The sequence below is a fragment of the Triticum dicoccoides genome, chromosome 2B (genome assembly GCF_002162155.2).
Source record: "Triticum dicoccoides isolate Atlit2015 ecotype Zavitan chromosome 2B, WEW_v2.0, whole genome shotgun sequence".
NCBI classification, from domain to species: domain Eukaryota; kingdom Viridiplantae; phylum Streptophyta; class Magnoliopsida; order Poales; family Poaceae; genus Triticum; species Triticum dicoccoides.
This window is the reverse complement of record NC_041383.1, coordinates 246,529,392-246,557,200: the sequence shown is the minus strand read 5'-3', so window position 1 is coordinate 246,557,200 and position 27,809 is coordinate 246,529,392. Positions and strand designations below refer to the sequence as shown.

Here is a 27,809-nt window from a genome sequence, read left to right as displayed (position 1 = left end):
CTCTTTGATTTAGGCCATTTGGAGGATTTCAAACATCCGGATCGGTCGCGATTGATTTATGGGCCGTGTTGAAAACCTAAAAGTGTCCAGGCCGTCCGGTCCGAACATTTGTGAGCGATTTGATGAGCCGTGTTGGAAATTCCTTTATGACCCCAAACAAAGGATAAACAACCGATATGCAAGTAACTGGATCAAGGCTCCTAGCATATAAGGCCATCTACAACACGGGGTGATAGGAACGGGATGCTAGGTTAAGATTTCTACTGATCAGCAATAACACCATCAAATCAAATATTTAGGCATGATAACAGTGCAAACTAAGTCAGTGTCGCAGAAGTTAAAGCGTTTAATAAAATGGCCCCCATCCTTTTTTAATCATCCAAGAGAGTACAGAGACTCACAAAGTACAGGATAAGGCTACAACCAACGACCCATCTAAACAGTGAAATGCATAAAACCACTACAATTGTGTCGTCATTCGCAAAAAACATCACTCTTGGTTCTCGTTGCAAAATGCACCAAACGCAACGCTAAAAATTAACAAAATGTACCGAACCTCATATGCGTCCTTGAGCAGCTCCTTGCGCTTGGCCGACACGCGCTTCGGCGTGGGGACATGCGCGAGCCCACCCGGCTAGGATACGACCAGGGGAGCCGCAGACGGGGCAGAGGGGCCGCTCGATCCCGCCACCGTGGCGAGATCGCGACCATGGCAGCATCAATTTCGAGAGGTGGGTTGCTTTTTCTTTTACAGGGATGAGAGGTGGGTTGTGACAAGCCGTTAACGACAGTCATGCTATACTTTAGCGTTTTGCCATGTCAATTTCGAGGGCAAGCGGTGTTCAGTCCGTTTTGTCAATGTTGAGCGTTGCCTTGTGTTTGATGCATTTTACAATGAAAATCAGCAATATTTTCTTGGCTAATAATAATACAACTGTGATGGTTTTATGCATTTCACTCCATCTAACAAAACGACCTAGAGTTGCCGCGGCTAAGAAACAAGAGAAGTACTGACTTAACACACCAAAGAGAAATAGCGCCGATCTTGCAGTTTAATAGCGCCTTAATTAGGCCTTTCCCAGTGTTCCACCGTGGACAGGTGCTAAGCATGCCACATAAGCAAAAAAGTGACATGGCACAACATTTAAGAAGGGGAGAGAGTATTTTGGTGACCCCAGAAAGAACCAATGCCAAGCGCGAGAACCTAGGCAGACCATTTAAATGAAACAATTTGGCCAATGCATGAAAGATTTCAGGTGCTAACTCATTAAATAAAGTATGCTTAGCAACAATATGTTAAGCACTCATGCATTGGGGACTTGAGTTGCTAAAGTATTTAATGCACTTAGCACCTCATCTAAGCACCTTTGCATTGGGAGAGGTAGCAGCTAGTGTTGAGGGAAAGGGCCCTAATTAAAAAATCATTTATTTATTCTTTCTCAAGCGTCTCCGTAAAGCGCTCTGCATTGTAGAGGCTCTAACTAGTAGTGACCAAACATGCCTAGATTAGATGAGAGATGTTGCAGTTTGTAGTTTCTCGACAAACCAAGAATTGCATGCCACATTGCTCATGATGTGTACGTACTACTAGAAATTATGTTAATTCAGAGCGCAGAGACACAGCAAGTTGATTCAACCAGCATCTATATTCATTTTTGATCCAAAGCCACCACGGCACCAGAGTATATATCCGGGCACAAAGGAGCCCAAACTTCATAAAAAGAAAAGGAAACTGGGAATGATTAGTGACGCACTGATTGTTCGTCATCATCCTAGGTAGTATGGCAATTATAATACAGAAGAAGACAAATGAAAAATCAGACGAGGACTCAAAAAAGTCCTCGATCGGCCTCGGATGGTAACAGCTTATTGGCCAGCGACGACGTTTCGACGTCACGGGAGCTTGGCAGCCTGGACCTTGCCGTTGGAGCGCATCTCGACGTCTGCGCCGCCGACGTGCACGTCCTCGTCGCGGATGAAGCGGCCCCAGTACCAGTGCGCCTTCCACACGAGCACCATCTCCTCGATGGGCACGTTCTTGGTCTCCGGCAGGAAGTAGGCGACGAAGAGGGTCATGACGACCACCCACGCGCCGAAGAAGAAGAAGAGCATGAACTTGAAGCGGCAGAGCATGGGGAGGAACGCCTGCGCGATGATGAAGGTGCACAGCATGTTCATCGACACCGTGATGCTCTGCCCCGCCGACCTGATCTCCAGCGGGAAGATCTCGCTGGGGACGAGCCACCCCAGCGGGCCCCAGGACCACGCGAACCCGGCCACATACGCGCAGATGAAGAACACCACGAACGCCGCGTACCCCTTGGGGATGTCGGCCACGCCGGTGAACCCGAACTTGGCGCCAATCAGGCTGCCCACCACGATCTGGCAGGCCAGCATCTGGGTGCCGCCCTGCAGGAAGAGCTTGCGCCGGCCCAGCCGGTCCACGGTCACGATGGACACGAAGGTGGCGAAGACGTTGACGAGGCCGGTGATGACGGCGGACATGAGGGACGCGTCGTCGGCGAACCCCAGCGTCTTGAAGAGCACGGGCGCGTAGAACATGATGACGTTGATGCCGGTGAGCTGCTGGAAGAAGGGGATCGCGATGGCGAAGGTGAGCTGCGGCCGGTAGCGGCGCTGGAGGATGTTGCGCCACGGGTGGCTCACGAGCTTGGACTCCTCGCTGGCGGCCACCAGGTCGCTGTACTCCTCCTCCACGTCGTCCGTGCCGCGCACGCGCCGGAGCATCTTCTTGGCGTCCTCGGTGTAGCCGCGGTCGATGAGGGAGTTGGGGGTGTCGGGGAGGAAGAGCGCGCCGATGGCGATGATTCCGGCCGGCACCGCGGCCAGCGCGAGGCTCACGCGCCAGCCCCACCCGCCCTTGATCTTGGCCGTCCCGTAGTTGATCAGGTTCGCGCACAGGATGCCGATCGTGACCATCAGCTGGAACCCGATGTTGAGCATCCCCCGCAGCCTCGCCGGCGCCATCTCCGACAGGTACACCGGCACCGACTGTCCAATGCAAGCAAGCAGTAAAAAACATCATCAGCCAAACTGTAAAAGAAGTCACTCCAAAGCAAGGTCTGAAATTTTTGCAGTTTTCCTCCAGCTATAGAAGAGTCAATAACAACAAAAGAAAAATGGAGAGTCAAACAAACGTCAGAAACAAAGTCAAAGCAACAGTGGCGACCCAGGTCATCAATTCGTCGTATCCATGAATCAACGGCAGAAGTGTCACAAACCTGGTTGGCGAAGCCGACCCCAATGCCGAGCAGGACGCGCCCGAGGATGAGCATGAGGACGTTCTTGGCTGCGCCGTTGAGCGCGGCCCCGACGAGGAAGGTGACCCCGCCGGCGAACATGGACCACTTGCGGCCGGCGACGCGGGTGACGGTGGCGGCGAAGAAGGAAGCGACGAGCGCGGCGAGGTAGAGCGAGGAGGTGAACATGGTGAGCAGCTGGCTGTCGAACTTGCAGTACTGGTTGCTCTGGTTCCACTCCGCCTCCTGCTCCTTGTGGTACACGCCGGGGAAGAACTTCATCAGGAAGGGGTTCATGGACGTCACGCCACCTGGTGGACGAACGCCATTGCAAAAGTTAATTAGTTTCCTTTGTTGATGATTTCGCTTTAAAGTTTCTGCATGCACATCTCTAGAGAAAGAAACACTGTACTAGGAGTATGTGAGTTTGTTTATTGGGAAGAATGCCAGGTGAGAAATACATGAAAAGATTCATGGCGGCTTCACAGGAACCCGGTGTGTAGTGGGATAAAGAAATGAAATGGAATATCACAGATTTGTTTCCATGTGTATGAACGACGCCGAAAATTATGCATGTTGGTAGGTGGACGGTGGAACAACGCAGCATGTCAGATGGGAACAAAGCTTTCTATGAAACCATGGATGCGAACAAAATTGAGCACGTCGAGCGTTACTCCCCTGTAATCATGATGAAGATTACAAAATAGAGCGGCGGCCATGGACGGGAGTAGATTAAAAGGGGACGTACCGGAGATGCCTATGTCATATCCGAAGATGAGGCCGCCGGTGGCGGCGACGATGCAGGCGAAGAGCACGAACATGGTGAGCTTGCCGGGGTAGTCCTTCCCCCCTCCGGTGTTTACAACCGCACCGCCGGCCATCGTGACCGCCGCCGAACAGCACGGGAGTGGATCGGCACGAAGGCCAAAAACTAAAGACCAAGGCGAGAGTAACAACAACTCAGGACGGACCCAATGCCTCTCGAGATTCACAGGCTCTCCAAGAAGAGCTCTCTGTGGCGCACAAGTCAGGTCGCAGAAAGAGAAGCAGATGGAGACGATGAGAGAGAGGGAGGATGAAATGGAGGCGGAGCGGGCATCAATTTATAGGCTGAAGAAGGTGGGGCTCCATCGGAGAGGTGGGGAAATCCGAGGGTTGGACTGCAAAATCTCCGTCCAGCCCAACGTCACGTTAGCTTTCTTTCCCTTTTTTTTATAGATTAGATTTTGCTCGGCGATACCACGAGTAATTGCGGTTGTGGATATGCACCTCTACCCGATTTCCTGGAAAGAGTGGATGCCGCCATTAATGCGCAGCTGTGAACGTCGCTCTGTTTCGGTGTGAGCTCGTCCGTGGATCGCCGTCCGTTTGCGACGCGTGTCTGCACCCGCACGCCCCAGGAACTGTCATCAGAACTGATTAACACCTGTCGGTGTTATCCGTTCCGTTCGTTGTTGCGGGAAGTAGTAATTGAGCGGTGACAATTAGCATCGGAGGTTCGCCAGCCAGCGATACGCCAGTACGCCACGAACGGGGATCGTTATCTGCCTGCTGACTCGGCCATGAATCAGACGCACCGAACCGACTTCTGACGGTGAATCTGCACCTTCCTGCTCAGGTTTTCCGGAGTGTGAACATCCATGTCTGGAGATGACCTGGTTGTATAGATCGTAATGATGCCTCCGGAATGACAACGTTGCTCAACGTGCACGTTCGTCAGAGCTTCAGGTATATGCTTATGCTTCCATTAGAGGCGTTTGAAGACCGATGACAATGACAATTTACGAACTCTCCTTGTGCCGACAGCAGAAATGCGCCCCGCCTCTGCATGTCTGTGGGTGCTTTGCGTCCGTTGGATCGCCGAAGCAAGAGTCTCTCGTGTGGGTGCTTTGCGTCCGTTGGATCGCCGAAACTAGTGCGCCGGGGTCAACGGAAGCCCGCGAGCGGACGCGCGGCCGGAACACGGCGTCCCTGGTCCAATTGATGATGCGCCGTCGCACGCGCCGTTTGTATTGGCAGCGCAGCGGGACGTCGACGTCGGCGAGATCGCGGGGCGATCGCGCGCGCGGCGTGAACTATGACTAGAGGGGGCATGCCCCTTTGTGTAGTAGGGATAGGGACAAGCACCGGCCACCATCCTACTAGCCGGCTACTTCTGGACGAGATGCGTGAGCTAGCGCGCGATCCATCGCCAGAATTGGCAATGGCCGGCGATCAAGATAGCAAGTTTACAAATCAATACATGCGCACTGATGGTACGACTAGTCGAGTAGTCCTAGTTTTGCTCAAGCAGACCAGCACTGAGACATGAAGCGCTCCATGGCAGTGGTAGGCAGTAACACATGGCATGAAGAGACGGAGCACCCCACGCGGCTACCAAGTTGGCTTGATTTTCTACAAACATGCAGCGGGTCAAAGCGAGCTAGCCGGCCATGCCTGCCTCCCCTTGTGCTAGCTAACTTATCCGACTACGGTCCACCCATTGTCTTGGATGGGCGTGTCCGCGTATGCCGACGCAAGAGGCAGACAGGGAAAGAGGAGAGGAGCAAAGCATGACGACGAGAACCTAGTGGGCCCGGCGTCTCCCGGTCAGACCGGCCGTTGCGTCCTCCTGTTCCCTCCCTTTGCTTCTGTTAGATGGAAGCGTTCCTACTCCTCGATGAGGAGCCGCGTTGGTTTATATTGATAAGAGACAGAAACAGCCCCTGTCGTGGCTTACAAGGCAATACCGATCGTTTCTACGATCTAGTCGTTACAACGAAAAAGAGATAGCTACGGGAGGGAGAGGGAGAGATAGAGTTTGTTGAGATTACAATACAATAGATAATTCTATCTCTATTTCTAACACCCTCCCTTAATCTCAACTATCCTATATTAAGATTCCTCTTGAACTCCTCAAATGGTTTGATAGACAATGCCTTAGTAAAGTCGTCTGCTACCTGATCTTTAGATGGAATAAACCTGATGTCCAATTTCTTCTCTGCAACCCTTTCTCTCACAAAATGAAAATCAATCTCAATGTGTTTAGTTCTACCATGAAACACTGGGTTAGCAGAGAGATAGGTGGCTCCCAAATTATCACACCATAAGCATGAAGTGCGGTGTTGCTTAACACCCTACTCATTAAGTAATGATTCCACCCAAATGATCTCAGCAGTTGCATTAGCTAGTGACTTATATTCAGCCTCTGTACTTGACCTTGACACTGTAGCCTGTTTCCTGGCACTCCAAGAAATAAGATTAGATCCAAAGAATATTGCAAATCCTCCAGTTGACCTCCTGTCATCACTGCATCCTGCCCAGTCAGCATCAGAAAAGGCATTGACAAGAGTGGAGCTGGAACGTTTAAACTGGAGTCCTAGGCTTACAGTGTACTTTATATATCGTATAATTCTTTTAACAGTTGTCCAGTGTACAGTAGTAGGTGCATGTAGATACTGACAAACCTTGTTAACAGCGAATGATATATCTGGTCTTGTCAGTGTCAAGTACTGTAAGGCACCCACAACACTCCTATACCTTGTGATCTCTTCTTCCTTTAGAGGTTCTCCTTCAAAAGCTGAAAGTTTTTCTGAAGAGGACAATGGTGTAGGTGAAGGCTTACAATCCTTCATCCTCATGCGAGTCAGAAGCTCAGTAGCATACTTTTCATGATTCATTACTATGCCATCTGGAATCTTCTTCACCTCAATGCCCAGGAAGAAGTGTAGATCACCAAGATCTTTCAAGGCAAACTCTGAACTTAAATCATGAAGTAGAGCATTAGTGGCACTTGATGAAGAACTGGCAACTATAATATCATCAACATATATCAAAACAAATAAAACTGTGTTTGCCTTATTATAGATGAAGAGTGATGTGTCAGCTTTAGATGCAACAAATCCAAGACACCTTAGCTGAGAACTTAGCCTTGAGTACCATGCTCTTGGTGCCTGTTTTAGGCCATAGAGAGCCTTATCAAGCTTACACACATAGTGGGGTGTTTTCTTGTTTTCATACCCAGGTGGTTGTCATATGTAAACCTCCTCTTCCAGAACACCATGCAAAAACGCCTTCTGTACGTCTAGCTGCCTCAAGCTCCATCCCCTGAAAACAACAATAGCTAACACAAGCCTAATAGTTGTAGCTTTAACAACAGGACTAAATGTGTCCTCATAATCCAGACCATAACGTTGTTTAAAACCCTTTGCGACCAGACATGCCTTATACCTGTCAATCGAGCCATCTGCCTTTTTCTTGATTCTATATACCCACTTACAGTCAATAACATTTTACCTCACTGCTCAGGTACAAGGTGCCACGTTTTATTTTTCATGAGTGCAGAGTACTCTTCATCCATTGCATTTTTCCACCTTGAATCTCCAAGTGCATCTTCCAATCTAGTCGGCTCTCCTACAACAGATAACATGCCATAGCGTATAGTACCATCTGTTCTAACTTTTGGATTCTTTATACCTTTCTGAAGACGAGTTGTGACACGCGAGACCGGCACTGGCTGTGGCTGAACAGGCGACCGTGCCACAGAAGATCCAAATGATGCACCAGATTCTCTGGATCCACTTTGCATAGCTGATCCGCCACCTGATTCTGTGGCCTCCGGTGTGTTCGCGTTGATGCTGGCAGACTCTGTAGCCGCAGCCCCGCGCGATGCAGAAGATCCCGTAGGCGTCGCTGTCACCTGAACCGCACGCGATCCCGAACCAACCGCGCGCGATCCCGAGCCGACCGTCTCAGGCCGGAGACCGGTCGTGGTGGGCCACCCGCACGTGGGACGCGGAGCCGGCCCACTGTCCGGCGACGTGGCGTGCTGGCGCTGGCCTCTGGAGGGCGCGCGATCCGGAGTTGATCCCTGCGCGCGATCCAAGGACGCCTGGCGCTGCGGCGTTGCAGGTTGCGCCGGATCTACCTCGTGGTCTGCGCCTGCCTCTTCTTCCTCCAACACATGCAATATAGGGCCGTTTTGTGCCAAATCTTGATTGTTTTGAGCACCGTTTTCTCCTGCGTTTTCTCCATGACCCTGCACATGAACAGATGCACCACTAGAACTGATTGAAGTGTCATATTGGTCAGTACAATCATCGCCTCCTTGCTCAAAATTCCGAAGGTTTGGAGGAAGAAGAAGGATTTCTTTCTTAAGAATGGCTCCGGCGTTAGGATGAAGAGAGGCAAAAGGGAAAATGGACTCATCGAAAATGACATCACGGGATATATAAACTCTGCCAGTGGAGACATCTAGGCATTTTACTCCTTTGTGAATAGGACTATATCCCAGGAAAACACATCGTTTGGAACGGAAAGCAAGCTTGCGCGAGTTATATGGTCGTAGGTTAGGCCAGCATGCACAACCAAAAACACGCAAAGACTTGTAATCTGGGCTAGTGCCAAAGAGACATGTGATAGGAGTCTCAAATTTGATGACTTTACTAGGGAGCAAGTTGATGAGATGTGTGGCAGTTAAGAATGCTTCATCCCAGAATTTTAGTGGCATAGATGCATTTGCGAGTAGAGCTAGGCCTACTTCAACAACATGATGGTGTTTTCTTTCTGCGGAACCATTTTGTTGGTGCGCATGAGGACATGCAACATGATGAGAAATGCCAAGTTGCTGAAAGAAGGAATTCAGTTTCCTGTATTCTGCTCCCCAGTCGGTTTGCATGGCGATGATCTTAGTGTCTAGTTTTCTTTCAACAAGATTTTTAAAGTTTGTGAAAACTTGAAACACTTCAGACCGTTTCTTAAGAAGATAGATCCATGTAAACTTGCTATAATCATCAATAAAGATTACATAGTATGAGTATCTACCGACTGAAGTAGGAGCTGGCCCCCAAACATCTGAGAAAACTAGTTGCAAGGGTGCAGTAGATATGCTAGTAGATACAGGGTATGGAAGTTGATGGCTTTTAGCCTGTTGACATGGATCACAAATTGACTCACTTATCTCATGAGAAACAGGAAGTTTATTCTTGCTAAGAACAAATTTAACAATGACTGATGAAGGGTGACCTAATCTACTATGCCACTTGGATGATGAAGGCTTGATAGCGACAAACGCTTGTTTATTCGATGATGATGATAAAGATATAAGTGGGTAGAGACCTCCCACGCACTTGCCCCTAAGAAGGATTTGTTGGAAATATGCCCTAGAGGCAATAATAAAAGTATTATTATATTTCATTGTTCATGATAATTGTCTTTTATTCATGCTATAACTATATTATCCGGAAATCGTAATACACGTGTGAATACTTAGACCACAATATGTCCCTGGTAAGCCTCTAGTTGACCAGCTCGTTGTGATCAACAGATAGTCATGGTTTCCTGACTATGGACATTGGATGTCGTTGATAACGGGATCACATCATTAGGAGAATGATGTGATGGACAAGACCCAATCCTAAGCATAGCATAAAAGATCGTGTAGTTCGTTTTGCTAGAGCTTTGCCAATGTCGAATATCTCTTCCTTAGACCATGAGATCGTGTAACTCCCGGATACCGTAGGAGTGCCTTGGGTGTATCAAACGTCACAATGTAACTGGGTGACTATAAAGGTGCATTACAGTTATCTCCGAAAGTAGCTGTTGGGTTGACACGGATCAAGACTGGGATTTGTCACTCCGTATGACGGAGAGGTATCTCTGGGCCCACTCGGTAATGCATCATCGTATTGAGCTCAATGTGACCAAGGTGTTGGACACGGGATCATGCATTACGGTACGAGTAAAGTGACTTGCCAGTAACGAGACTGAACAAGGTATTGGGATACCGACGATCGAGTCTCGGGCAAGTAACGTACCGATTGACAAAGGGAATTGCATACAGGGTTTGATCGAATCCTCGACATCGTGGTTCATCCGATGACAACATCGAGGAGCATGTGGGAGCCATCATGGGTATCCAGATCCCGCTGATGGTTATTGACTGAGAGCGTCTCGGTCATGTCTGCATGTCTCCCGAACCCGTAGGGTCTACACACTTAAGGTTCGGTGACGCTAGGGTTATGAAGATATGTATATGCAGAAACCCGAATGTTGTTCGGAGTCCCGGATGAGATCCCGGACGTCACAAGGAGTTCCGAAATGGTCCGGAGGTAAAGAATTATATATAGGAAGTGCTATTTCGGGCATCGGGACAAGTTTCGGGGTTATCGGTATTGTACCGGGACCACCGGAAGGGTCCCGGGGGTCCACCGGGTGGGGCCACCTGTCCCGGGGGGCCACATGGGCTGTAGGGGGTGCGCCTTGGCCTTCATGGGCCAAGGGCACCAGCCCCTATAGGCCCATGCGCCTAGGGTTTCCCCCTAGGAGGAGTCCTAGTGGTGGAAGGCACCCCTAGGTGCCTTGGGGGGGAGGGAAACCTCCCCTAGGCCGCCGCCCCCCCTAGTAGATCTCATCTACTAGGGCCGGCGCCCCCCTGGCACCCCTATATATAGTGGGGGAGAGGAGGGACTTCATATACTAGCCCCTGGCGCCTCCACCTCCCCCCGTTACGTCTCTCCCTCGTAGTCTCGGCGAAGCCCTGCTGCTGTGACGCCCTGCATCCACCACCATGCCGTCGTGCTGCTGGATCTTCATCAACCTCTCCTTCCCCCTTGCTGGATCAAGAAGGAGGAGACGTCTCCCGTCCCGTACGTGTGTTGAACGCGGAGGTGCCGTCCGTTCGGCGCTGGTCATCGGTGATTTGAATCACGTCGAGTACGACTACATCATCACCTTGCAAGCTTCCGCACGCGATCTACAAGTGGTATGTAGATGCAAACTCTCTCCCTTGACTCGTTGCTTAGATGAACTCATAGATGGATCTTGGTGAAACCGTAGGAAAAATTTTAATTTTCTGCAACGTTCCCCAACAGTGGCATCATGAGCTAGGTCTATGCGTAGTTCTCTTTGCACGAGTAGAACACAATTTTGTTGTGGGCGTGGATTTTGTCATCTTACTTGCCTCTACTAGTCTTTTCTTGCTCAACGGTATTGTGGGATGAAGCGGCCCGGACCAACCTTACACGTACGCTTACGTGAGACCGGTTCCACCGACTGACATGCACTAGTTGCATAAGGTGGCTGGCGGGTGTCTGTCTCTCCCACCTTAGTTGGAGCGGAATCGATGAACAGGGCCCTTATGAAGGGTAAATAGAAGTTGACAAAATCACGTTGTGGTGATTCATAGGTAAGAAAACGTTCTTGCTAGAACCCAATTGCAGCCACGTAAAAGATGCAACACAAATTAGAGGACGTCTAACTTGTTTTTGCAGCGATTGATCATGTGATGTGATATGGCCAGAAGTTGTGATGAATGATGAATTGTGATGTATGAGATCATGTTCTTTGTAATAGGATTCACGACTTGCATGTCGATGAGTATGACAACCGGCAGGAGCCATAGGAGTTGTCTTTATTTTTTGTATGACCTGCGTGTCATTGAATAACGTCATGTAAACTACTTTACTTTATTGCTAAACGTTAGTCATAGAAGTAGAAGTAGTCGTTGGCGTGACAACTTCATGAAGACACGATGATGGAGATCATGATGATGGAGATCATGGTGTCAAGCCGGTGACAAGATGATCATGGAGCCCCGAAGATGAAGATCAATGGAGCTATATGATATTGGCCATATCATGTCACAACTATATAATTGCATGTGATGTTTATTATGTATTATGCATCTTGTTTACTTAGGACGACGGTAGTAAATAGGATGATCCCTTATAAAATTTCAAGAAGTGTTCTCCCCTAACTGTGCACCGTTGCTACAGTTCGTCGCTTCTAAGCACCACGTGATGATCGGGTGTGATGGATTCTTACGTTCACATACAACGGGTGTAAGATAGTTTTACATAGAGAAAACACTTAGGGTTAACTTGACGAGCCTAGCATGTGCAGACATGGCCTCGGAACACGAGACCGAAAGGTCGAACACGAGTCGTATGGAAGATACGATCAACATGAGAATGTTCACCGACGATGACTAGTCCGTCTCACGTGATGATCGGACACGGGCTAGTCAACTCGGATCGTGTAAACACTTAGATGACTAGAGGGATGTCTAATCTAAGTGGGAGTTCATAATTTGATTGGAACTTTATTATCATGAACTTAGTCTAAAACCTTTGCAAATATGTCTTGTAGATCAATGGCCAACGCTAATGTCAACATGAACTTCAACGCGTTCCTAGAGAAAACCAAGCTGAAAGATGATGGCAGCAACTATACGGACTGGGTCCGAAACCTGAGGATCATCCTCATAGCTGCCAGGAAACAATATGTCCTAGAAGGACCGCTAGGTGACGCTCCCGTCCGAGAGAACCAAGACATTATGAATGCTTGGCAGTCTCGCGCTGATGATTACTCCCTCGTTCAGTGCGGCATGCTTTACAGCTTAGAACCGGGGCTCCAAAAGCGTTTTGAGCATCACGGAGCATATGAGATGTTCGAAGAGCTGAAACTAGTTTTCCAAGCTCATGCCCGGGTCGAGAGATATGATGTCTCCGACAAGTTCTACAGTTGTAAGATGGAGGAAAACAGTTCTGTCAGTGAGCACATCCTGAAGATGTCTGGGTTGCACAACCGTATGACCCAGCTGAACATTAACCTCCCAGATGAGGCGGTCATTGACAGAATCCTCCAGTCGCTCCCACCAAGCTACAAGAGCTTTGTGATGAACTACAACATGTAGGGGATGGAAAAGACCATTCCTGAAGTGTTCTCGATGCTGAAGTCAGCAGAGGCTGAAATCAAGAAAGAACATCAAGTGTTGATGGTCAATAAGACCACTAAGTTCAAGAAGGGCAAGGGTAAGAAGAACTTCAAGAAGGACGGCAAAGATGTTGCCGCGCCTGGTAAGCCAGTTACCGGGAAGAAGTCAAAGAATGGACCTAAGCCTGAGACTGAGTGCTTTTATTGCAAGGGGAAGGGTCACTGGAAGCGGAACTGCCCCAAATACTTAGCGGATAAGAAGGCCGGCAACACCAAAGGTATATTTGATATACATGTGATTGATGTGTACCTTACCAGTACTCGTAGTAACTCCTGGGTATTTGATACTGGTGCCGTTGCTCATATTTGTAACTCACAGCAGGAGCTGCGGAATAAACGGAGACTGGCGAAGGACGAGGTGACGATGCGCGTCGGGAATGGTTCCAGAGTCGATGTGATCGCCGTCGGCACGCTGCCTCTACATTTACCTACGGGATTAGTTTTAAACCTTAATAATTGTTATTTAGTGCCAAGTTTGAGCATGAACATTGTATCAGGATCTCGTTTAATACGAGATGGCTACTCATTTAAGTCTGAGAATAATGGTTGTTCGATTTATATGAGAGATATGTTTTATGGTCATGCTCCGATGGTCAATGGTTTATTCTTAATGAATCTCAAACGTAATATTACACATGTTCATAGTGTAGATGCCAAAAGATTTAAAGTTGATAACGATAGTCCCACATACTTGTGGCACTGCCGCCTTGGTCACATTGGTGTCAAGCGCATGAAGAAGCTCCATGCCGATGGACTTTTAGAGTCTCTTGATTATGAATCGTTTGACACGTGCGAACCATGCCTTTTGGGCAAAATGACCAAGACTCCGTTCTCCGGAACAATGGAGCGAGCAACCAACTTGTTGGAAATCATACATACCGATGTGTGCGGTCCAATGAGCGTTGAGGCTCGCGGAGGATATCATTATGTTCTCACTCTCACAGATGACTTGAGTAGATATGGGTATGTCTACTTAATGAAACACAAGTCTGAGACCTTTGAAAAGTTCAAGGAATTTCAGAATGAGGTAGAGAATCAACGTGACCGAAAGATAAAATTCTTACGATCAGATCGTGGAGGAGAATACTTAAGTCATGAATTTGGTACACACTTAAGGAAATGTGGAATCGTTTCACAGCTCACGCCGCCTGGAACACCTCAGCGAAACGGTGTGTCCGAACGTCGTAATCGCACCCTATTGGATATGGTGCGGTCTATGATGTCCCTTACCGATTTACCGCTATCATTTTGGGGATACGCTCTAGAGACAGCTACATTCACTTTAAATAGGGCACCGTCTAAATCCGTTGAGACGACACCGTATGAATTATGGTTTGGAAAGAAACCTAAGCTGTCGTTTCTGAAAGTTTGGGGATGCGATGCTTATGTCAAGAAACTTCAACCTGAAAAGCTCGAACCCAAGTCGGAAAAATGCGTATTCATAGGATACCCTAAGGAAACTGTAGGGTATACCTTCTACTTAAGATCCGAAGGCAAGATCTTTGTTGCCAAGAACGGATGCTTTCTGGAAAAAGAGTTTCTCTCGAAAGAAGTAAGTGGGAGGAAAGTAGAACTCGATGAAGTACTACCTCTTGAGCGGGAAAGTGGCGCAACGCAGGAAACCGTTCCTGTGATGCCCACACCAACTGAGGAGGAAAACAATGATAATGATCAAGGTACTTCGGATCAAGTTACTACTGAACTTCGTAGGTCCACAAGGACACGTTCCGCACCAGAGTGGTACGGCAACCCTGTCCTGGAAATCATGTTGTTAGACAACAATGAACCTTCGAACTATGAAGAAGCAATGGCGGGCCCGGATTCCAACAAATGGCTTGAAGCCATGAAATCCGAGATAGAATCCATGTATGAAAACAAAGTATGGACTTTGACAGACTTGCCCGATGATCGGCGAGCGATAGAAAACAAATGGATCTTTAAGAAGAAGACGGACGCGGATGGTAATATTACCATCTATAAAGCTCGACTTGTCGCTAAGGGTTATCGACAGGTTCAAGGGATTGACTACGACGAGACATTCTCTCCCGTAGCGAAGCTAAAGTCCGTCCGAATCATGTTAGCAATTGCCGCATACTATGATTATGAGATATGGCAGATGGACGTCAAAACAGCATTCCTTAACGGGCATCTTAAGGAAGAACTGTATATGATGTAGCCGGAAGGTTTTGTCGATCCTCGGAACGCTAACAAAGTATGCAAGCTCCAGCGATCCATTTATGGACTGGTGCAAGCATCTCGGAGTTGGAACATTCGCTTTGATGAGATGATCAAAGCGTTTGGGTTTATGCAGACTTATGGAGAAGCCTGCGTTTACAAGAAAGTGAGTGGGAGCTCTGTAGCATTTCTCATATTATATGTAGATGACATACTCCTGATGGGAAATAATATAGAATTTCTGGACAGCATTAAGGCCTACTTGAATAAGTGTTTTTCAATGAAGGACCTTGGAGAAGCTGCTTACATATTAGGCATCAAGATCTATAGAGATAGATCGAGACGCCTCATAGGTCTTTCACAAAGCACATACCTTGATAAGATTTTGAAGAGATTCAGAATGGATCAGTCCAAGAAGGGGTTCTTGCCTATGTTACAAGGTATGAGACTGAGCTCAGCTCAGTCACCGACCACGGCAAAAGATAAAGAAGAGATGAGTGTCATCCCCTATGCTTCAGCCATAGGATCTATTATGTATGCCATGCTGTGTACCAGACCCGATGTAAACCTTGCCGTAAGTTTGGTAGCAAGATACCAAAGTAATCCCGGCAAGGAACACTGGACAGCGGTCAAGAATATCCTGAAGTACCTGAAAAGGACGAAGGACATGTTTCTCGTTTATGGAGGAGACGAAGAGCTTGTCGTAAAGGGTTACGTCGACGCTAGCTTCGACTCAGATCTGGATGACTCTAAGTCACAAACCGGATACGAGTATATGTTGAATGGTGGAGCAGTAAGCTGGTGCAGCTGCAAGCAGAGCGTCGTGGCGGGATCTACGTGTGAAGCGGAGTACATGGCAGCCTCGGAGGCAGCACATGAAGCGATTTGGGTGAAGGAGTTCATCACCGACCTAGGAGTCATACCCAATGCGTCGGGGCCGATCAAACTCTTCTGTGACAACACTGGAGCTATTGCCCTCGCCAAGGAGCCCAGGTTTCACAAGAAGACCAGGCACATCAAGCGTCGTTTCAACTCCATCCGTGAAAATGTTCAAGATGGAGACATAGAGATTTGCAAAGTGCACACGGATCTGAATGTCGCAGATCCGCTGACTAAACCTCTCTCGCGTGCAAAACATGATCAACACCAGAACTCTATGGGTGTTCGATTCATCACAATGTAACTAGATTGGTGACTCTAGTGCAAGTGGGAGACTGTTGGAAATATGCCCTAGAGGCAATAATAAAAGTATTATTATATTTCATTGTTCATGATAATTGTCTTTTATTCATGCTATAACTGTATTATCCGGAAATCGTAATACACGTGTGAATACTTAGACCATAATATGTCCCTGGTAAGCCTCTAGTTGACCAGCTCGTTGTGATCAACAGATAGTCATGGTTTCCTGACTATGGACATTGGATGTCGTTGATAACGGGATCACATCATTAGGAGAATGATGTGATGGACAAGACCCAATCCTAAGCATAGCATAAAAGATCGTGTAGTTCGTTTTGCTAGAGCTTTGCCAATGTCGAATATCTCTTCCTTAGACCATGAGATCGTGTAACTCCCGGATACCGTAGGAGTGCCTTGGGTGTATCAAACGTCACAACGTAACTGGGTGACTATAAAGGTGCATTACAGGTATCTCCGAAAGTAGCTGTTGGGTTGACACGGATCAAGACTGGGATTTGTCACTCCGTATGACGGAGAGGTATCTCTGGGCCCACTCGGTAATGCATCATCGTATTGAGCTCAATGTGACCAAGGTGTTGGACACGGGATCATGCATTACGGTACGAGTAAAGTGACTTGCCAGTAACGAGACTGAACAAGGTATTGGGATACCGACGATCGAGTCTCGGGCAAGTAACGTACCGATTGACAAAGGGAATTGCATACAGGGTTTGATCGAATCCTCGACATCGTGGTTCATCCGATGACAACATCGAGGAGCATGTGGGATCCATCATGGGTATCCAGATCCCGCTGATGGTTATTGACTGAGAGCGTCTCGGTCATGTCTGCATGTCTCCCGAACCCGTAGGGTCTACACACTTAAGGTTCGGTGACGCTAGGGTTATGAAGATATGTATATGCAGAAACCCGAATGTTGTTCGGAGTCCCGGATGAGATCCCGGACGTCACAAGGAGTTCCAGAATGGTCCGGAGGTAAAGAATTATATATAGGAAGTGCTATTTCGGGCATCGGGACAAGTTTCGGGGTTATCGGTATTGTACCGGGACCACCGGAAGGGTCCCGGGGGTCCACCGGGTGGGGCCACCTGTCCCGGGGGGCCACATGGGCTGTAGGGGGTGCGCCTTGGCCTTCATGGGCCAAGGGCACCCGCCCCTATAGGCCCATGCGCCTAGGGTTTCCCCCTAGGAGGAGTCCTAGTGGTGGAAGGCACCCCTAGGTGCCTTGGGGGGGAGGGAAACCTCCCCTAGGCCGCCGCCCCCCCTAGTAGATCTCATCTACTAGGGCCGGCGGCCCCCCTGGCACCCCTATATATAGTGGGGGAGAGGAGGGACTTGATACACCAGCCCCTGGCGCCTCCATCTCCCCCCGTTACGTCTCTCCCTCGTAGTCTCGGCGAAGCCCTGCTGCTGTGACGCCCTGCATCCACCACCACGCCGTCGTGCTGCTGGATCTTCATCAACCTCTCCTTCCCCCTTGCTGGATCAAGAAGGAGGAGACGTCTCCCGTCCCGTACGTGTGTTGAACGCGGAGGTGCCGTCCGTTCGGCGCTGGTCATCGGTGATTTGAATCACGTCGAGTACGACTACATCATCACCTTGCAAGCTTCCGCACGCGATCTACAAGTGGTATGTAGATGCAAACTCTCTCCCTTGACTCGTTGCTTAGATGAACTCATAGATGGATCTTGGTGAAACCGTAGGAAAATTTTTAATTTTCTGCAACGTTCCCCAACAGGATTCTCCTCGTGTCCAAGTCCTTTACCAAAAAGAAATAAGGGTAAGATTCAATAAGGACACAATTATCTAAGGTAAATCGATGAACAAAAAGAAGATTTTGTGAGGCTTCAGGAACATGAAGAACTTTGTTTAGATGCAAGTTTTTTTAGGGGTTTTAACGATTGAATGACCAATATGAGCAACTTTCATACCAGAACCGCTTGCGGTCTGTACTTGATCATGTCCATGGTACTTCTCCTTGAACGTCAACTTGTCTAGCTCGCCGGTGATGTGATGTGAAGCACCAGTATCTGCATACCAGTTCGTGTCGACGCCATAGGAGTCGGTGACCATGTTTGCACTCTTCTCCTCGGGTTCATCTTCGTCATACCTATGCCAACAATCACGAGCACTTCCTGGATGATGTTTGTAGCAGATTTGACATTCTGGATAGTCATGTGCTTGCTGCTGTCGTTGTTGTTGTGGGCGATCGCTGCCACCTCTGCTGCCGCCGTGGCCACCAGATGGAGTCGGGGAAGGGCGCCTGCCACGGCCGCGCCCCCTGCTGCTGCTGCGCCCGCGGCCCCCTGCTGTAGCCGCGTTCGCGCCCCCTATACGCCAAGTTTGCAGAGGTTTTGAAACCCCCGTCAGGCCCATCGCCAAGCATCTCGACTCGCTGATTGAACGCCGCGATCTGAGCAAACAAGTCATCAACTGTGATCTGGTTCTTGATTGCGCCAATAGCTGCCACAACAGGATCATAATCTCTGTCAAGGCCGGCGAGAACATAATCCACCATCTCTGGATCCGAGACGGGGCGTCCTGCCACTGCGAGTTCGTCCCCCAGGTTCTTCATCCTGGAGATATAGGCGCTGCTGGACATGGAGCCCTTCTTCGTGTTGGTGATGGCAATCCGCAGATTGGTGATGCGGGATTGGGACTGCGAGGAGAACAAGGTGGTGATGGCAGTCCAGAGATCAAAGGTTGTCTCCTTGCTCGCAACCTGGGCGAGGATCTCCATTGACAAGGAGTTCAGAAGATGACTCAGAACCTGTTGATCCTTTGATATCCACTGTGCATACAACGGATTGGGCTCCGTGGTGACGGTTTTGTCCGTCTGCTCTCGCTGCACCGTCTTCGGTGGCGCGACATCTGACCCGTCGAGGAGGCCGGTGACCTGCGCTCCTCGCAGGCCCGACATGACCTGTGCCTTCCACAGGATGTAGTTGGTTTTGGTAAGTTTCTCGGATGGTAGGGCTCCAAGGTTGAGGATGACGGTGGATGAGGACGACATGGCGATGGCGAGGGTGATCGAGGAAGAAAGCTTCTGGCTAGATCGATGGGAAGAGGATGGCTCTGTATACCATGTTAGATGGAGGCGTTCCTACTCCTCGATGAGGAGCCGCGTTGGTTTATATTGATAAGAGACAGGAACAGCCCCTGTCGTGGCTTACAAGGCAATACCGATCGTTTCTACGATCTGGTCGTTACAACGAGAAAGAGATAGCTACGAGAGGGAGAGGGAGAGATAGAGTTTGTTGAGATTACAATACAATAGATAATTCTATCTCTATTTCTAGCAGCTTCCTTGTGGAGTACATAATTTGGCGCGAGTCAACGTAAGTTTATGGCATCACTGTTGCTGGCCTGGGCCCACTAACATGCGACAGTGGGAGATAAGGCAGAGTTCACTGGCCACGGAAAATGTGCGGAATGAACGTCGAACGAGTCGCTCCGTGGCGTAACTGGACCCGACGGAGAGTGGGTTGGGTCCCTACAAGAAGCCTCGTTTGGGAAGTCCAACACGATGAGACCAGTGCAAAGTGACACTAGTTTGGCAGACAGCTGCAAGTTGCATGATTCCCTCAATCAAAGAATAAAAAGGCTGCAAGTTGCATGGCCGCATGGCGCGTCCCCTCAATTTCATAGTGGATGAAATGCGCAATTTCTTTACATTTTTTTGCGGGAAAATTCGTGCATGTTTCAAATGTTGGAGCTTTACGACAACGAAATCTTGATGCTCTTGCTATTTTAATCCGTCGAATGTAGTAGACGTAAACGACGACCAGCTCAAGTGGCAAAAGCTGGTGCACCATCCCTGAGAGACCAACGGGAAAAACGTTCACTTCCTCCGGCGGCGGACCGAAGAAGAGCTAGACCCCACACTGAGAACGTGTGCCATCTGATCTGGATTTTCGTTTTAAGTTATTGCTCTGAGTTGGTCCCTGATTTCTTCGAGTTTCACTTGGTACAGTGCCTCCTTAGTCCCTTCTGATGTTGTTCGTGTAGAGTTAACTGTCTCTACAGAATTTCTTAGTCCGTTGCTATCAGTCAACTCAACTGCACCTATAGAAATTAGTACTTACTCCAGTCAAATTTTGGACCAAAGAGCAGGATCTACCTGACGGTGGAATTCTGAGCTTTCAAGTCAAGACTCAAGAGGATCTATCATGGATGGAGTGACTGCAATGGCTCGGCAGTGCTGTCAAGACTCAAGAGGTGCGTCGAGGGTTTAACCGTCGTTCATCTGCAGTCCTAGCAAAGTAAATGGATCTATCATGGATTGAGTGAAAGCAGCCACTCTACATCCGAGCAGAATATCCAGTGTAGGCGAGCATGTTATCGCGTGCACATCTCTGTCACGACTAATCCAACTGGAACCACGCGTCTGAGCAAGACAATATACTCTCCTATTTATTTTTTCTGCGGTGAGAGGTGAGACCAGGACAACATACAAGCCAAGCATATTCTATTTTGATCACATCCGGGACGGTGACACCGTCGGCCAATACGGAAAAACGGCATGGTAAATACTACCAATCCGCAGACAAGAAGAATATACTTTGTCGTCGACTAGCTGAATTGACATGTGCAGAACGGGGCACTGGAATAAGATTTCATAGGGGACGTGAGCGGATAATCGAGCTTGTGGTTGAGTACGCCCTCCCCAAATGTTTCTCAATGCCGGGCTGTAATCATATCGAATCCAGCCTACATTTCCCGAGAATGACGTAAAATCCTCTGAGATTACGATCGAGAGGGACATACATTTGTAGAGAGCAGTAAGAAACCATGGCCACGAAAGAATAATGGCAACTTGGTTGGTGCTGCAATGGCTCGTCCGTGGTGTCACTGTAATCGATCTAGGAAAGAAATTTAAGCACTCGTTCAGGATCGGGGAATATCGTGTTAGGTAATCTGAAATTCCTGCATATACATTGCGTTGGTGAAATATACTCAGAAGGCGTTCATGCAAGGTATAAATATACTCGACGGAGTAGTACTTGCATGAGACCATTCATGAGATGCACCGAAAAAATATGAGTGGAGTAGTTTTTAAGATTGACTTTGAAAAGGCCCATGACAATATCAAATTGTCGTTCCTTCAACAGGCCCTAAGAATGAAGGGATTCTCCGATACATGGCGCGGGTGGATCCAAAATTTTGTTACTGGAGGTAGTGTGGCTGTCAAAGTCAACGATTGCACATGCCATTACTTTCAGACGAAAAAAGGACTATGACAGGGTGACTTCGTGTCCCCAATGTTATTTAACATTGTTGCTGACATGTTGTCTATTTTGATTGATCGCGCCAAGCAGGACAGTCAGATTGCAGGTAGGGATGAAAACGGAGCGGAAATAGACAGAACTGGGTGCTACCACATCTGTTATCATATTTTCTTGCAGAAGCTGAAACGAATACAGAAACCCCGAAAATGAATATGAAAACAGATACTACCGAAAACGGACACGGGCCGGATACAGAGCGGACACGGAAACATAAGTGTTTCTTGACCGGAACTTAAAACCCCCTTGAATTATAAATAAATACACACAAAGAGCAAACACATTTAATGAATTGCTAACATGGTACAAAATAATATGATTGTGTTAACAATTAGGGTAGTATTGTAGCAATACTGGACAATTTCATATAGGGTCTAGTTGAGTACGTGTGTTAGTAGAATTTGGTACTCAAATGATCCATTCTGCTCATTCGGCTTATTGTGTCATTTTGTGTTGTTTGATAGTTGGGCTACAAAGCAACCATTGGCCTATAGTGGAAATGGAAATTCCATATTCACGAAATAAGAAAGTTTCCTTTCCACTGGAAAACATCGTTCCATTTTTGTTTCCGTTTCCAAAAAAAAAAAGTCCATTTCCATTTTAGTTTTGCAAATTTTTGTTCTCTTTTTCATATTTTCTCTTCGTTTCCATTTTTCTCCGAAAAAACGAAAACTTTACACTCCATTTTCATTTCTAATTGCAGGAGTAGTGCCACATGTTGTGGATGGTGGCCTCTCTATTCTGCTATATTCCGATGATACAATTCTTTTTATGGAACATGGCTTGGATAAGGCTCGAAACCTGAAACTATTGCTAAGAAAATGTCAAGCCCTAAAATCAAATTTCATAAAAACGAATTATTCTACTTTGGAGAAGCCAGGGAGGCGGCGGCTGATTATGCAGACATGTTTCATTGTGCGCAAGGTCAATTCCCGATTAAATAATTAGGAATTCTGATTCATTATCGTCGTCTCACCAATGCATAGTGAAAACATGTAGAGGAGCGCTTAAGCAGTTGCAAAGGCAAGTTGCTCTCTGTTGGAGGACAAATGGTCCTAATCAACTCTGTTCTCACAAATATGATTCTCGATATGCTTTTTCCAATGATAAGACAATCAAACACCTCCTTTTCCAATGCAAGTTTGCACGTTCTATGTGGTCGGTCATCCAAATAGCGTCCAATTCAAGTGTTGCCAATATTTTTGGTCACTGGTTGGATGGTATTCCAAATAGGTTCAAAACGCTAATAAGGGTGGGATCATACGCATTAATTTGGGGGTTGTGGCTATGTAGAAATGATTTGGTTTTTGAGGGCAAAAACTCCTCTCGATTGCAGGTTATTTTTTGTTGTACACACTTCCTTCGTACGTGGTCCACACTACACCGAACAGAGTATCAACTGCTATTCAAGGCACTGTATGCGGTTGGAGCGGGTGATCAAGGAGGTTTTTACAATACATGGGTGACAACATAATCTTCGGATTGGTCCACCACCTCCTTCGACATAGGCATAGTGTAGATCTTATATGACTCTACTGTTGCCGATATGTCGATTTTCTTTCTTTTATCATTTTGTTAGTATTTGACTGTGTGCATCTTAGTCATCTAAAGGCCGGGTGTTTCTCATCATGCTTTGTATCCTCTTGATGCTACATTTTAGTTATAAATACACCCTTTATCAAAAAACATTGTGTTGGTGAAGAAAAATTGCACGTGGAAAACTGAGAGCTCATTCAATGCAAAGAGGGACAAACTACATATGATGCTCTAAAAGAGGTGAATATTTTTTTATGATGAAGAGAGGTGAAGTAATCTTTCTTTGCTGGATTTGTTACAAATTGTGAGTTTAAGTCACAAACTACTGCCTATTGAGCCGTTTGAGTGGATTCAATTAACATTCAGTGGTAGGACGTCAATGCCTCGATAGTCTCTATTCCCAATAGAGAAGTTGGTAGGATTGCGTCTAGGTTTTTTTTTGTCCCACCATTTTCGTCTAGTTTTTTTTCAACCGTTTTTTCCGTCCCCTCCCCGCACCCCACCACACACACCCATCCTGAAAAAACCACCCCGTGCAAACACCTATGCTATCGATCCTTGAGGAAACGTCGCCGCCGCCCTCTCCGATAAGAAAAACAAACGTTCAACCACTCCTCCCACCACCGACCTTATCCTTTCTCTACGATCCCAAGGACGCCGCTACCGCCGTTGTTACCTTTGCGGATCCGTCGCCATGGAACCCCATTGGCACCTCATTGGGATCTCCGCTGCCGCTGTAGTCGCCTTCGAGGATCCATCACTAATCCCTGGGAGGCCATCGCCGATCTCATGAAGGCCGTCGCAAATCATGCACGTACGTGACACTCCTGTTTCTCGCCGTTGCCATGGAACCCCACGGACGCTTCCGCCGCCGCCAATCCGTGGGAGGCCGCCACACAACCCCACACACAACTCCACCTTTGGCAATCCCAGGGAGGGTGCCGCCGATCTCAGGAAGACCGTATAATGTAAGATTTTGGGCGAGCTTCATCTACGTTGATGGTTGTGGCTGGGCCGCTGGGTACACAATGCATTCACCCTTAACAATTTCACACATAAGGTTTGTATTTTTTCTATTAAGTTTTCAGATTGTTTGTGTTGGCCATATTTACTCACGTTGTACACAACCTGTTTGAAGAAATTTCTCTTTTTATTTATTGGTATGAAGTTGTTGTTTCATTGATATATCTATGCAATGAAAGTTTGATGTAGATAAATATGCATGTCCTGGCCTTCTATTCTTGTCCTTTTCATGTTCAGAGATCAGTGCACTCATTAGACTAAATTTTGGTATTGCATCTTTAAGCACTTCCTGGGAATTACATGCAACAGGAACATGTCTATGTTCTATAACATCTATACTTTAGCTGGAAATGGCATCTTCACTGAACTGCATCAGTTGTAAGCTTCCCTAAATTCATACATATCTATAAAGTAGGGCACTTCTACCTCCCTGTAGTAATAAATAAGTATACTATAAAATTCATAGATGATTAATATTATTTCGTTTGCAGGTTCAGCCAATTCCTTTGAGGTATTAACAAGTAGCCAAGCTTTTAGTGTCATCTCTACTCAGGGAAAGGGTGTGAAGACTATACATGTCAAATCCTCATATGAAATGTTGATCTATTGTGCTTCTAAAATTATAGATTTCCGAATAATTAGATGGCCAGTTATGCAACACAATATTCCCATAGTATTGAAATCTTCTGTTATACAAAGTGTCCTTCAACAAATGACGCTTGAACATAATATGGGATATCCCAAATCCATAAGAGCAGGCTATATCTGATATTTTATCCATACAGAGTCGTCAGACTTGATTTATATTTTCCGCTACTTATCAATATGATGGCCCGATGTAAATAAATGAGGCCTGGCCATCACTTATACTTGGGAACTACTTTTCAGTGACAGCTGTATTGACTAAGGTACTATTTTTTCTTAAATATTGATTTCTTCAGTGGTGTGTGTTTTACTTTACAGTTTTGATAATATTCCATTGGCAATACACTTTTTTTCCTGACAGGGAACTACGGCGGGTTTATGCCTACCTGAACTATATTCGAAACTATCAGAGTGTACAACAGATTACAGCAGCCTTAAAGGTAAAATGATCTAAACATTTTTTCACAATACACTGGTAGTACATAGTAGTAGCCCTCTTAATAATTTCCATATAAAAGTATGGTCTAAACATGTTGTTGAGTCATTTTTGCACCAGATTGTTGGCCATTAACGGTTATCTATGGCACTAAAACTTGTTGATCTCAACACATTCACCTCACAACACTTGTTGGCTGAAACATGTGCATTAGCACCAAAGAAGTTTAGGTCAAATTAATGAGGTGATAGCTAAAACCTTATACTGAATATATTTGTGTCTTTTTTGCTTCAAGTATATAGACATATTTTCCTTGATCAAAACTCATTTACACTGCTGCCACTAATTTGCTTCAGGTCATCAACTTTAAGATTGATACATATGTTTCTCTTATTATGCAGGAGTTGTGTGATTTGAGGAGAAACTATTCTCTTGCAAACTGGATAGTTGTTGTAGGAACTAAAATGCACATGATTGTACGAGGATTTCATTTCCACACGTTCCTCGACCCTAATGTCTACATGTGGTGTGAGTTCAACGGATCGAGGAAATCACATTACTATATGAATGGTAGGTAGAATCACGGTGATTCACACAAAAACTCACTAAATTTATCATATAACGAATCATATAATTTATCAGCTGCCTCTACGGCTCACACTTCTGCAAGTCTTTATATTTTAGAAAATACAAATGAATTTGATAATTGGATCAAATTCAGTTATATGTCTTCTACTTGCTTTGGTTGAATCTAAAATTCTGTTAGAAACATAACGAGCCACTTAGATATATGAAGCATTGATCTGTGCAAAACTGAGAGATGTCGTGTTTTTACAGTTCTTATGATGTCTGCTTGAATTTTCTTATCCCACATTTTATTTTAGATGTCGCAGCAAAGAAAATGCTCTCAGCCTTGGACGATCCATTCACTCGATTCTTGAAACCATTACCTTTTCTGAAGCAAGAATAGCTTGCACCCAAGGTGCCCTTGCAGGTGTAGGTTTATCCATTGGCTACCCGTTGGAGCATCACTTGCAGGGTGCTACTTCTTGAGCTTGCGTTGGTTTTCCCTTGAAGAGGAAAGGGTGATGCAACAAAGTAGAGATAAGTATTTCCCTCAGTTTCAGAACCAAGGTATCAATCCAGTAGGAGGTACAAGCAAGTCTCCAATCTATGCACATGCACAAACAATCAAACACTTGCACCCAACGCGATAAAGGGGTTGTCAATCGCTCCATGGTCACTTGCAAGGATGAGATATGATAGAGATAGATGTAAAAGCTTACTAAAACGTAAAACAAAGTAAAAAAACAAATAAACTGCAGCAAGGTATTTTTGGGTTTTTTGGTTTATAGATCTGAAAATATATGATGGAAAATAGACTTGGGGGCCATAGGTTTCACTAGAGGCTTCTCTCTTGAAGGCAAATAATACGGCGGGTGAACAAATTACCGTCGAGCAACTGATAGAAAAGCACAAAGTTATGACGATATACAAGGCAATGATTATGAATATGGGCATCACGTCCGTGTCAAGTAGACCGAAATGATTCTATATCTACTACTATTACTCCACACATCGACCGCTATCCAGCATGCATCTAGAGTATTAAGTTCATAAGAACGGAGTAACGCCTTAAGTAAGATGACATGATGTAGAGGGATAAACTCAAGCAATAGGATGAAAACCCCATCTTTTAACCCTTGATGGCAACAATACAATGCGTGCCTCTCTACCCCTACTTTGTCACTGGTTGAGGACACCGCAAGATTGAACCCAAAACTAAGCACCTCTCCCATTGCAAGGAGAACCAATCTGGTTGGCCAAACCAAACCGATAATTCGAAGAGAAGTACAAAGATATCAAATCATGCATATAAGAATTCAGAGAAGATTCAAATAATATTCATAGATAAACTGATCATAAATCCGCAATTCATCGGATCTCGACAAATACATTGCAAAAGAATATTGCATCGGATAGATGTACAAGAACAACGAGGAGAACATGGTATTGATGATCAAAGAGAGAGAAGAAGCCATCTAGCTATCAGCTATGGACCTGTAGGTCTATGGTTAACTACGCATGCTTCATCAGAAGGGCAATAGAGTTGATGTAGATGCCCTCCGTGATCGGTCCCCCTCCGACAAGATGCCAGAAAAGGCCCCAAGATGGGATCTCACGGGAACAGAAGGTTACGATGGCGGAACAATATTTTGGTGGATGCTTCTGGTCGTTTGTGAATATTTCTGAATTTATAGGCCAAAGATTAGGGTTGGAGGAGTCCCGTGGGGCCCACAAGCCAGGGGCGCCCCCCCTGGGGCATTGATACGTATCCAAAGTATCTATAATTTTTGATTGTTCCATGCTGTTATATTATCATTCTTGGATGTTTTACAATCATTTTATAGTCATTTTGTATCATTTTTGGTACTAACCTATTGACATAGTGCCCAGTGCCAGTTGTTGTTTTCTGCATGTTTTTTTACATTG

General features: G+C 46.6%; 1 protein-coding gene and 1 long non-coding RNA gene across 2 annotated transcripts; one reads left to right on the top strand and one right to left on the bottom strand.

The window, feature by feature from the left end:
• Positions 1-1,627: 1,627 nt before the first annotated feature.
• On the bottom strand, positions 1,628-4,330 carry LOC119363333 (sugar transport protein MST6-like). Its single transcript, XM_037628672.1, has 3 exons — positions 4,009-4,330; positions 3,243-3,571; positions 1,628-3,012 (listed from the first exon to the last, which is right to left on the bottom strand). The coding sequence occupies exons 1-3, from the start codon at positions 4,139-4,141 to the stop codon at positions 1,894-1,896; spliced, it is 1,581 nt and encodes a 526-aa protein (XP_037484569.1). The 5' UTR covers positions 4,142-4,330; the 3' UTR covers positions 1,628-1,893.
• Positions 4,331-23,815: 19,485 nt separating this feature from the next.
• Positions 23,816-25,321, top strand: LOC119367627. Its single transcript, XR_005176367.1, has 3 exons — positions 23,816-24,272; positions 24,727-25,143; positions 25,242-25,321. It is a non-coding gene; the product is annotated as an uncharacterized LOC119367627 (long non-coding RNA).
• The last annotated feature ends 2,488 nt before the right edge of the window (positions 25,322-27,809 follow it).